This window comes from Sinocyclocheilus anshuiensis, unplaced genomic scaffold (assembly GCF_001515605.1).
Source record: "Sinocyclocheilus anshuiensis isolate Anshui unplaced genomic scaffold, SAMN03320099.WGS_v1.1 scaffold941, whole genome shotgun sequence".
In the NCBI taxonomy this organism is placed as follows: Eukaryota; Metazoa; Chordata; class Actinopteri; order Cypriniformes; family Cyprinidae; genus Sinocyclocheilus; species Sinocyclocheilus anshuiensis.
This window is the reverse complement of record NW_015555791.1, coordinates 85460-98021: the sequence shown is the minus strand read 5'-3', so window position 1 is coordinate 98021 and position 12562 is coordinate 85460. Positions and strand designations below refer to the sequence as shown.

The window sequence follows — 12562 nt, the reverse complement described above, 5'->3', positions numbered from 1 at the left end:
AGAAGTGCTCACTAACACAGATTTAGACAGATTTGTGAACAATATTTGAGAGAAATAGGCCTATAGAAAAAGTAGAAAAAGTCTTAGATCTTTGAGTTCAGCTCATGAAAAATGGGGGCAAAAACAAAAGTGTAATTTTGTTCGCAAAAACAAAAGTGTTGCGTTTATAATTTTGTTCAGTGTACATAGATAAATACATAGTTTTTTTTATAGTCAAATTGATATTGAATAAATCACAATTTTGGTCCAAATTGTGCAGCACTACAAACAGACACAGGAAACCTATAGTGGTTTAAAATTACAATTTATCAGGAAGATTATTTAAATAAATTAATAAAACAAAACACCCTACAGGACCACAGGATACCTGTCAAAAACCATCTAGATTGTAGAAATCTAAACAAAACAAATAACTCAGTCTAATAAAACACGAATATCAACAGATGTTGCTGTAGACCTGTAAAATGTTTCTGTACCAAGCAAGTTAAAGACTTAAAACCCTTACCGTCTTTTGCTGCGAGACTCATTGATCTCCATCGACACTCGCTTCTTGCGGTTTGTCTTTTTCTGTGACGGAGTCTTTGGCATGAGTTCTGGCTCGGTGCTGAAGTCACTGCAGCACAACACAACATGTTTTTTATGAGCATGTCTAATAACCTGAATAGTTTGCTTCTTTGTTCGTGTTTAACGCCATGCCAGGTTCTGTGGCTATTTTCATGGCAAGAAATATTTATTGCCGAATTATCAGGTATTTACAATTTATTTTCGCTGAAAACTCAAACTGTATTTGGCTTAACTTTGTTAAAAATCGCTTCAAAAGAGTTAACTGAATAATAATAAAAAAAGTTCACACAAGGTTAAAACCAGCACAATCTAATAAAACATTCTTCATGGATAAAGGCTTTTGGCAGACAGAACATGTTGGGAGGATAATAACCTGAAAAGTAACTGAGTGATTCTCACATATACACACAAAGTGACAAGCAACTAGTGACAGAATATAACAGTATGAAGTGTATAACATTCTCCACCTCACATTTACAGTGTCTCTCACCTGGAAAACATGCGATAAGCTTCCTGCTGGATCTCCTCCAGCCACACCATGTGGACATTGGCAATTTCATCTGTAAAATCCTGCAGTTTCCCATTAAAAACCTCCATGAGGGAGCGCGTGGTCTCCGGCAAGGAACTCATGGTGGCGTCCCTGGAAATACACAATGAAAGGTCTTGGTTTTGCAATACTGACGAATAAAGCCAATCTGTGAAGTGTAAAACAGTGGCATTTTGGGGGATAAAATCAATTTGCATGCAAATGCTCACAAACTAACTTTACTTTATGACTCCACTGGGCACTATTCTCAAGCTGTCATTTTGAAAACACACTCGTTTAGATACACATAACAGTTATGCTAACTTACGGTTTCAGAGAAAATGTAAAATCATGCATTTGCTTTTTCGTGGTAAACTTGACCACAAAGAGCAAAAGGCCCATACTCGTTTATATTTACATGCATTTCACTGGCATCCAGATCTAGCATTGGAAATCGCTTTATTTTACATCGGTCATCTTACAACAAAGAAATCGAGAATTTAGACGGCGTTTTTCAAGACAATAGAAATCATTTCACCGACTTTATGCAGGTAACGTTAGATTACTGCGTACTAACCATTTATGACTGACAAACTTTCAAGCGCATTTTTTCTCACGGTTTTCTTCAGTCACGTATAAACACATTTAATCTAATTTGGCTTTTATACATTAAATCTTTATTCCGATCTCAGTCCAAACACAGTTGCAGATGAACATGCTTGAGTAAGATAAACCAATAGATATTACATTTCGTTTGTTACATTTATGACATAAGAATATTACACTTAACAGTTACACAAAATAACATGCGAATAACTAAAACATGTGAGTTTATTTCTGACCTTATTACGAATCCTTAGCCAACCTAGCTAATCTAATCAGCAGCATAGTACATTTTAAAACGGCATCTACCTCTTTAGCTTGTATGCACGATAGCACTGCAAAAACAAAGACTTGATGATCCAAAGTTATAATCCTGGCTTCTATTTTGTAAATAAACATTAGATGCTAATTTGACATTACAAACTACTTTATGTCTTCCTCGGCTCCACTCACTGTCTCTTGGTGCTCTGCCACCCGCTCAAAACGGTTTAAATAGTTTAAAATTCTGCTCTGACGAATAATGAGCTACGAACCGCCGATTCTGGGAGGGACCATATAATCAGTGTATGCAATTAGACAATACTGCTGTCTGTCAACGCGAATTTGGCCAATCACAATCAAGAACATTTCGAGCTGTGCTCTCATTGGATGATACGCATGCCTGTCATTGATTCAAACCGTCCAATGCAGGAAGAGAGCGGTGAAGTCCCCGCCTCCATCGTGACGTTGGCGTGTTCGACATTCCGTGTGAAAACGGAGCAAAACGTAACGAGGTCCGTGCTTTGATATTAGGCTCGTTCATTTTTATTAAAAATAAAACTAGATCAGCTTGACAGTTTAAAATGTATTTATAAGAGTTCTCGAAAGTTCCCAACCGTTTTGTATGTAGTACAAAAAAATGAGAATGAATTATTGGGATTAAATACGAGCGTCACACTGTTACCATGGTAACAGAAGCAGCTAGCTTGCTAGCGTCGTAAACGGCTCCTTGCTTGAGCAGACCCGATGTGTCTTACTCGATAACGAGCATCATTTGTAATCTTTTCGTGTTTTATTTTTCGTTTAAAATACAACTAATAGACGCCCCATACTGAAACGACAATGTAGGTGAGTTTGTAAACTCGCCAGGTGGATTGGTTGACTATCATTGTTAATTTAGCAGATTAACACGATGAGGTGATCTGATCACTGAGATTATAAACTTTTCTAAACAATATAAATATATTAATTTTTTCTTTAAACAACTGTGTTTATATGTGCTTTGTCTGTCGCATTTGATTATAATACAATATATTGTATAGTTAACTGGTTTATAGCTTATTCAATATAAAAACCAATGATTTACCATGGTTTTTAAACAATGCCATGGTGTTTTTAAAGTATCTTGGAGTACCTTGTAAACACCATGCTATTTGAATAAAATACCATGATATTACCATCTGATACTGCCACCGTACCATGGTTTTTCACCCCAGTATCTTTTTATATGGGGTTTGTAATAAACTGTGTGCAGTCTATTGGAATAAATCATGATCAAACATAAGTTTTATAAGGACAGCAAACTAAACGTGCACACGACAGACTGACCTGTGCTTCTGTCATTATTAAAATAACTCTAATCCTCTTTGCAGGATTTATTTTTAGAGGATGGACGAGACATGCAAGGTGATCCAAACCTGAAGCTCAGGTAAACGACAATCCGCTGATGGAGATGTGCCGTCACAGAGCATGAAGAAAATATTCAACTTCAAGAAGAAGAAGGGCTCCCCCAGCCCCTCCGAGACAGGGAGCGTGCTGTCGGCCAGCTATGATGTGAAGGAGAAAGACCTCGGGAAGGTCCACAAGGCTGCGTTCAGCGGAGATGTGGTCAAACTCAGACAGCTGGCCAAAAAGAATGATTTAAACCAGCTGGATAAGGAAAACAGGTAACTGTTGATGAACTGCAACTGTTTTGTTTGTAGTGGACCAAGCAAAATGAAAATACGGAATCTTACCACCGACAGCGATTTTCACATGGAAGATTGAACTTGCCATTTGCCAGATTGAACCTTGTTAGATCTTAACTTTAGACTTAAGATAGAAAGTTTCAGTAATGCGGCCCCAGTTGTCACCATCAGACTTCTCCTTCAGGGCTCAGCAATAGGGATTTGGCCAGTAGTTGTATTGCTTTTTCACCTTCCCCTGCTAACATTTTCATTTTCCCAACTACAATAGAATGAGCTATATTTATTTTTTAGCAAATTCCTTTTATATATTTGTTAGAAATATTTGTATTTTTCATGAAATTTAACGTAATGTTCATTAAAATTATTATTATTTTTATTTTTTTTAAGTTTGCAAAACAAAAGTGTGCATATACAATATGGATTTGGTCTGTTTTAGATTTTTAATTGGCTCCACTACAGAAGAATAACCTTTTTTTGTTTTTTTTAGCAGTTTTAAGTAAAAGTTATTTTTCATTAAAATATTTTTTCTTTACAAAATCAAAATGTTCATCAAGCTGGAATTAATACATCTATAAAGTAACTATTTCCATGTTCAACATGAACATTTGAGAATTGATGGGATTGTAAAAAAATGGGTGTTTTATACTAAAATGCAGCTAGACCTAACACCAGTTTGCTAAATCAATGCCTAAATAGGTGTTTGGTTAACAACATGTTTATTTGGAATAACCTAAAAATACTCAAATGTTTATTAATAGAGTAAATAGGGTCCATTTTGATTTCTTGTTCACATTATGATGCATGAAGAATCATTTAATGGTAGCATTTGTTGATGCATAATCATTTTTGCAGTCCTAGCAGCTTAAATCCCAAGACTTATTTCACCGTGTTCTTTCAGAAGAAACATTCATACACTACTGTTTAAAAGTTTGGGGTCTGTAATATTTTTTAATGTTTTTGAAAGAAGTCTCTTCTGCTCACCAACCAAAAACAGTAATATTATGAAATGTTATTACAATTTAAAATATCTGTTTTCTATTTTAATATATTTAAAAATGTAATTTATTCCTGTGATCAAAGCTGAATTTTCAGCGTCATTACTCCAGTCTTCAGTGTCACACGATCCTTCAGAGATCATTCTAATATGAAAGTGAAAAAGTGACGAAAGTGACGTGACATGTGGCCAAGTATGGTTACCCATACTCGGAATTAGTGCTCTGCATTTAACCCATCCTAAGTGCACACACACACCGTGAACACACACCCGGAGCAGTGGGCAGCCATTTATGCTGCGGCGCCCGGGGAGCAGTTGGGGGTTCGGTGCCTTGCTCAAGGGCACCTCAGTCGTGGTATTGAAGGTGGAAGAGAGCGCTGTACATTCACTCCCCCCACCTACAATCCCTGCCGGTACGAGACTCGAACTCGCAACCTTTGGGTATTCTGTATGTATGCTGTATGCATATGCATATAATATGCTGATTTGCTGCTCAAAAACATTTCTTATTATTATCAATGTAACAGTTGTGCTGCTTGCATATTTTTGTGGAAACCATGATACTTTTTTCAGGATTCTTTGATGAATAGGAAGTTCAAAAGAACAGCATTTATTTGAAATAGAAATCTTTTGTAACACTATAAATGTCTTTACCTTGCTGAATAAAAGTATTGGTTTCTTTAAAAAACAAAACAACAACAAAACGTATTTGCTGTTGTTTTAAACTGTTTGTATCTTCAGTAATGCTCTAATTTATCCTCTGTGATTGGACCCGCAGGACTGCACTGCACATCGCTTGTGCCTGCGGACACACAGATGCGGTTCAGTTCTTAGTGGAGAGCAAAGTGAAGCTGAACTTATGCGACAATCAGAACCGCTCCGCCTTAATGAAGGTACATTCAGTTTGTTCTTGTGAAATCATATACATATAAATACTTGCTGACTGGTATGTCTTTGTTGTTATGCATGTCTGGTAGGCGGTTCAGTGTGAACAAGACCGCTCCGTCTCTTTGCTCCTGGAACATGAGGCTGACCCCAACCTGGTGGACATCAGTGGAAACGCGGCACTGCACCTGGCCGCCCGTATCCCCTCCCTTCCTGTGGTGCTGCAGCTCCTGGAGCACTCAGCCAACATCAACGCACAGAACAAGGTGAAACTATACTGTCCGACTTCAGATTATCACAGTATTAACCACACACAGCGGCTGTCTGATACATTAAGATGAAGTGTTTAATTTCTGCAGTGCCAAATTGCAGAAATAATGGAATACTAACTTTCTACTTAGTGAGTACTGCATAATGTACACTAAAATGCTTACTCATACCATTGGTTGAGCTAGAAGGATGCACTTATAAATACAAAAGCAATCGTCTTGCACATTGAAAGGTAAGATAGTTAATGCAGTCCAATCTTGTTTTGTTGTGGTTTGATTGACAGGATGGAAACACTCCACTGATGCTGGCTGTGATGGAAAACCATGCAGACATGACTGAGCTTTTACTGAAAGAGGGAGCGGATGTTAATGTCAAGAATCAGGAGCAACGGTTAGAAAGACGCACTTTAATGGATTAGTTCATCCAAAAGTGAAAGTTCTGTAGTCATCTTGGTATTGTTAGGTATTGTTCTAGTGTGCGTTTAGGAAGATATAATGGAGAAATGTTATGAAATTGTGCTCTATTAATTTTCTTTTCAACAAACTTAATAAATAAACAGGAATAATAGGACTGATAAACAAATGGATAAATAAACAACAAGTGATTTGTAAGCCAAAGAAATCATTATTAATATTTTGAATTTGATTTAATTTAGTTTTTTATTGTCATTTGAGTAATCTATTGTGCATTTTAGTTATTTTTATTAATTTGTTATTTTGTTGTCATTGTCGTATTGTTGTTGTTTTTTTTATTAGGTTTTTATATATTTTTATTTCAGTTTTAGTTTTTAGCAATTTTGAGTCGTTTTTTATTTTATTATTGTTATATTGTTTTTTGCTTTATTTTTTATAGAACGTTTATTATATTGGTTTTTGTATATTTTTTTATTAATATTTCACTTTTAGTAATTTAAGTACTTAAAACAAAATGGAAATGAAAAATGTTGTCTTCGCTACTAACTGAAGTAAAATTAATATTATTATGTTAAGAATAAATGTATTTCAGTTCAAATAAATGTCTTCTAGTATTTTTTAGTTAACGATAACAACATTGATTCACATTCTGTCTGTCATTATTAAGGTCTGCGCTGATGATAGCTGCGTGCAACGGACAAATCAGCATGGTGCGTTTGCTTCTGCAGTATGATGCTGACATCACAGTGAAAGATGATAAGGGATGGTCTTCTGATGATTATGCTGTCATGAATGGACACCACGCGTAAGGACTTTCTTCTTTTGCCTGCTTATATTTCAGACTCACCATTTGATGAACATTTGAAATGCTGGTAGCGATATTTTCACATTGGCAATGTTTCATTAATAGAAATGAACTGCAGATGTTGTGTGCTGTGAAAACAGAAAGCTTTGTTTGAAGCGTTTGCCTGTAGGAGCTCATATCAATAATCGTTCTGTTCCAGATGTTCACATCTGATTATCGAGCATGGGACGAAGAGAAGATCCCTTCAGTCATCTTCCCATTTCACTGCCAGCAAAAAGAAACGGACGTCCGTGCTCGGCAGCCCCGGTGGTATTGGGGCCGGTTTGGCTTTGGGAGGACCAGCTCTGGATAAAAATGGTGAGTCTAATTGTGTTTAACTTGATTTGCATAATTGAAGGATTTCAGTGTCATTTGTATGCGTGTCAGTATTGGTGCAGTGTTGACTGCAGTGTTTTGATTCGGTTCTGTTTCCCCACTGTTACTCCACACTCATCTGTTGTAGCAGCAGGAAGCAGCTCCGCAGGAGCAGGGAAAGGTATTGCCAATGTGTGACAGCCAATGTGCTGTAGATCAGACACATTATTCTTTGCCATTTCAGAGATTAAAGGAATAGTTCACCCAAAAATGAGAATTTGCTGAAAATTTACTCATCCTCAGGCCATCCAAGATATAGGCCTAAATGAGTTTGTTCTTCATCAGAACAGATCTGGAGAAATTTAAGATTACATCACTTGCTCAGCAATGAATCCTCTGCAGTGAATGGGTGCCGTCAGAATGAGAGTCCAAACAGCTGATAAAAACACCACATTAATTTCTCTAAATGTGTTCTGATGAGGAAACAAACTCATCTACATCTTGGATGGCCTGAGGGGGAGTAAATTTTAAGCAAATTTTTATTTTTGGGTGAACTATTCCTTTAAGACACAATATTAAGAGTAATGTGAAATCATTTAGTGTTGCTGAATGGTAAACCATGGTGTCTCTTGCTGTTCTTTTTTGTGTGTTGTATGCTTACATGCTAGATTAAAGATCTACTCGCACCAAGAATGAAGTTAATAAATGAGACTAGGTGAAAAAAATCCAGTCTTGAACCATTTAAAGCAAAAAAGGGCCTACAGCTCAGCAGACAATGCAGATTTCACTCAAGTTAATGTAAAAGTAATGTTTTACTTATGTAATGTACTTCAGTGTATTTTTAAGACTATTTTCGCTTACTCTTTAATGCTGTGATATAGAAATATATGCTATAATAGAAGTGTACTGTAATAGCTATACAGATGTTGTGGTGATATACATTAAACATTGTCCCACTTTAACAGAAAATGTTTGCGGTCAAACTGCTTTTTTCTCAGCATCTATGTAAAATGTGTAATAGGTTTTAGATACTTGACCCAAATGCTTATTGGTCTTAACCCATTGGTCTTTCTGTCAAACAAATGAGAAAAAAAACGATAAAAACATAATTTATCGGTGTGAATAGGTCTGTAGGAATGCATCGTTTGACCACAAATTAATATTCAGCCCAATTGGGAATGGGTCTTTAGATTTCTAGTTAACTATATGGCAAGAAAATGTTTGTATTAGCAATGGATTATTTCTTGGCTATGCTCTATCTTGTCTTAAGCGCAGATAATCCTTTATATTTCTCTCCTCAGATACAGAAGACAATTCTCACACAGACTCCATTAGCAGGTGAAATGGCATTGATATGTCAAAAAACAAATGGGTGATAAAAGCAGCTACAAATTATCATTTTATCTAGCACGAAATTGTGTTCATTTGCAGGGCATCAAAAAGTGGTGCTGCTGATTCCTGGCCTTCATCAGATGATGACGACGAGTTAGATTTGAGCCCAAAGGTATTTTTAAGCAGTTCTGAATAGCACATATAAAATTGATTACAAATATTGTAATATTGGGTTAGGTAATACAGTACAACGCTTTTTTACAGAAACAAAAAGTAAACTTGAAGAAACTCATAAGCGCTTCAAAAAGGGAAAATGTAGAAGGTAAGTTTTAAATGTAAATGTTTTTGTGAAGTCAGTAAGAATTTTGGTTGTGTTGTAATTTGAAACCCCTACCCTGTAGCAAAGTCCCTTTTAAAGGGTTAGTTCACCCAAAAATGAAAATTCTATCATTAATTACTCACCCTCATGTCGTTTCAAACGCGTAAGACCTTCGTTCATCTTCGGAACACAAATGAAATTATGCTCCTTTTTACAATATGTAATATAAGTCTCTGGTGTCCCCAGAATGTGTCTGTGAAGTTTCAGCTCAAAATACCCCACAGATAATTTATTATATCATTTTGAAAATGCCTATTTTGAGTGGAACCAGAAACACGCTGTTTTTCGTGCCTGTCTCTTTAAATGCAAATGAGCTGCTGCTCCCCGTCCCAGCCAAAGACAGAACAGTTAGCATGTTTTGCTCAAACTTTCGCCATGGCATTAGAACTAGTACACCGTTGTCGCTTGTGAAAACACAATAACGGCGCCATGGGTGTAAACTTACAGATTGTAAAGATCAATCCACTGAAGGCGAGCGTAGTGAAGAACCCAAGTGCAGTTTATTTACAGAGTGATCCAAACATAATCCAAACAGACGAAGACTAGAGACACAGACTTGACTTGACATGAACGGACTTGACTTGACGTGGCATGAACAGACTTGACGTGGCATGAACAGACTTGACGAGGCATGAACAGACTTGACTAGGCATGAACAGACTTGACGTGGCATGAACAGACTTGACGTGGCATGAACAGACTTGACGTGGCATGAACAGACCTGGGTTAATCTTTTTCACGTTTCCTTGGTTGGTAGATGCACTGGGGACCTGATTTTAGCACTTAAAGGAAAAGTCAGATTTTCATGATATGTAAATTAATGACAGAATTTTCATTTTTGGGTGAACTATCCATTTAAGGCAAGGCCATTAGGTGGCCATCTTGGTAAGGATAATAGGCAAGCAAACACTGCTGTTGTCCACTTGAATGGGGAAGTGTTCAAAATGTTTGGCTAAGCTTGGTACATTAACATTTTAAAGGCACAATATGTAAGATTTTTTTATTAAAATATCCAAAAACCACTAGAACAGTGTTATATATTTTGCTGACTTGTGTACTTACATTATCCCAAATGTTTCAAAGAATGTTTAAACTAGTTAAAGCAATTTTAACTAGTGACACGGACCGTGTCCATAGTGTCATTGTGTCACCTCACCTGCCAATGATGTCATAACCCCTCGATTTCCGTTTTGTTTTGTAGAAGACGCTTTAATATGTTGTGCGTTTTAATAGACCGGTGACGACCGCACAGAGTAGCATTATAACAGAACTTTCAAATGTATCTAGTATGATAAAGCAGCGCTGCTTTTTTTTTTCACATACGCACGACCGGAAGGAGCGGAAGCAGTCGACTGTGGCATAATAAAAGCTCCGCTGCTTTCGAGTCGTGTATCACGCTCGTTCAGCGGCCTCATTTCACTTCGACGGCTTTCAGCCTCACCCTGCTTCATACTACTACGTTAATAAATCATTAGCTCATCCATGAACATGATTTCTGCCCGAGTCCCGTTGGATTGCATCGGCTGTGGGGATGAAGACGACAACTCCCATGATTCCACACTCAGTCACGGCGTCATCAAACTACGCCTTTGTCTCTTTGTTTATTTTGAATACGCGCCCTCTAGCGGCGAAAATTACATATTGTGCCTTTAAATCAACAATTTAAAAAATGTAAAAGGGTCCAGTGAGCATTGTGATATGCTGTCTCTGTCTGCAGTCATAGCAGATCGGAATGCAGACAAATCCTGGAGCAGATCAGAGTCTGAACCGGACAGTGAGGATAAGGGTGCAATCCGCCCACCACTGTCTAGACCACTCCCCTTCAGCAGCACCTCCCTCCAACCCCCTGTAGCAACCCCACCTGCCTCTTTACCCCACCCACCCCAGATGAGCTCCACCCCCTTCAGCAGCACCCTTAAGGTAACCCTCACTGTGCCTCTGTGTGGTACATTGTCTAACTCTTCACTTCTTTATTGTTTTTATTCAACCCAATCCACCCTGCCATTCTGGTTCAGAGCTGCCTTCTGGTAGCAAACAAGATATTGAAGGCAACGAAAGTCCAGAGGACGAATCTGAAGATGCTGAAAGTGAGGATGATGAAGGTGAGGATGACGACGATGATGGTGAAGAAGAAGAAGAGGAGGAGGAGGAAGAGGAAGGAGAAGATGAGGATGATGATGATGACAGCGACGATAAAGAAGATGAAAATGAAGATGGTGAAGAAGATGATGAAGAGGAAGATGAAGAAGAGGAAGCTGCTGTGGCTTGTGAGACAACAGACCTTCCTGGGTTGCCCAAAACCATGGCTCTTGGTAAAACAGAACAGTCAGATATGGCTGATGAAAATGTCAACCAACCTAAGCAGGACATGTTGGAGGATAGAGTATCAGGAGACAGTCCTTTGAAGGTAAAGACAGATCAAGAAAAAGATGCTCCAGATAAAATGGACATGAAAGAAACAATTCCTGAAAAGACACTTTTTGGAGGTCCAATTCCAGGGATTCTTGATTTAGAGGATGGCTGTCTTGTGTCAGCCGTCAGAGTCGAGGCGAGATTCTCTGATGAGGAGGACAACGAGGAGGCCAGTGATAGTCCAAGTCCTCCTGCAGAATGTGAAACTTCTTTACCAAGTGTGGGCAGAACATCAAACAGAAATCCAATTGAGAGCAAGAATGAAAACCAAAGTGATGATGATGATTGGGATGATGATGAAGATGATGATGAAGATGAGGAGCTGTTGAAGGCTGAGAAGAACATTTTAGAAGTGGAGCCCTCTCAAGGGACAACCATTGAATGTGATCCACAACTTCAAGATGAAACTGATGTTATTCCACTTAGACAAAATGAAGGAATAGCTGATCTTGACACCAGCAATCTGGATGCTCCTTCAGCATCACCAAAATCAAAGGCTTTAACTACTGCAGATGATGATGAAGATGATTGGGATGGCGTTGACGAGGAAGAAGAAGTGCAAACGAAGAAGCCACTGAACCTATTTCTGACATTGCTGGGACAGAAGGAACCAGAGAGCCCTGAGGTATCTTGGGAGTCTGGCTCAGACAAAAGTGATGGGACACCTGAAGGAGATAAGGAATCAAACATGGAGATGCCAAGTGCAGAAAAAGACCAACAAGAGGCTTTGGTTCAGGATGACAACACTTCAAAAAGGGCATTGTTACAACCTATAATTTCCCAGAGTCCTTTACATGAAGAACCTATTGAGCACCTTTACCAGAGTCCTTTACATGAAGAACCTACTGGAGGAGATAAGGAATCAAACATGGAGATGCCAAGTGCAGAAAAAGACCAACAAGAGGCTTTGGTTCAGGATGACAACACTTCAAAAAGGGCATTGTTACAACCTATAATTTCCCAGAGTCCTTTACATGAAGAACCTACTGAGCACCTTTACCAGAGTCCTTTACATAAAGAACCTACTGGGCACCTTTACCAGAGTCCTTTACATGAATAACCTTCTGGGCACCTTTCCC

General features: G+C 38.1%; 2 protein-coding genes across 7 annotated transcripts in view; one reads left to right on the top strand and one right to left on the bottom strand.

The window, feature by feature from the left end:
• Positions 1 to 12562, bottom strand: part of LOC107674828 (inner centromere protein A) — a 37610-nt gene that overhangs the window by 21756 nt on the left and 3292 nt on the right. For 4 of the 6 annotated variants that reach the window (XM_016468932.1, XM_016468936.1, XM_016468935.1 and 1 more), the window contains exons 1-3: positions 2003 to 2172; positions 1055 to 1204; positions 506 to 613 (exon numbers count right to left, since the gene is read on the bottom strand). In XM_016468932.1, coding sequence (XP_016324418.1) covers positions 506 to 613; positions 1055 to 1194 — 248 coding nt within the window. In that variant the 5' untranslated portion in view covers positions 1195 to 1204; positions 2003 to 2172. Of the gene's footprint in view, positions 1 to 505; positions 614 to 1054; positions 1205 to 2002; positions 2173 to 12562 lie in introns of those variants that run through there. The other 2 variants (XM_016468933.1, XM_016468934.1) reach the window with 2 other exon arrangements.
• Positions 2596 to 12562, top strand: part of LOC107674806 (ankyrin repeat domain-containing protein 36C-like) — a 33044-nt gene continuing 23077 nt past the window's right edge. Inside the window, exons 1-12 of the mRNA XM_016468911.1 lie at positions 2596 to 2800; positions 3325 to 3618; positions 5412 to 5526; positions 5611 to 5784; positions 6072 to 6178; positions 6869 to 7006; positions 7206 to 7363; positions 7509 to 7541; positions 8662 to 8698; positions 8792 to 8864; positions 8957 to 9014; positions 10789 to 10991. Coding sequence (XP_016324397.1) covers positions 3422 to 3618; positions 5412 to 5526; positions 5611 to 5784; positions 6072 to 6178; positions 6869 to 7006; positions 7206 to 7363; positions 7509 to 7541; positions 8662 to 8698; positions 8792 to 8864; positions 8957 to 9014; positions 10789 to 10991 — 1293 coding nt within the window. The 5' untranslated portion in view covers positions 2596 to 2800; positions 3325 to 3421. The remainder of the gene's footprint in view (positions 2801 to 3324; positions 3619 to 5411; positions 5527 to 5610; positions 5785 to 6071; positions 6179 to 6868; positions 7007 to 7205; positions 7364 to 7508; positions 7542 to 8661; positions 8699 to 8791; positions 8865 to 8956; positions 9015 to 10788; positions 10992 to 12562) is intronic.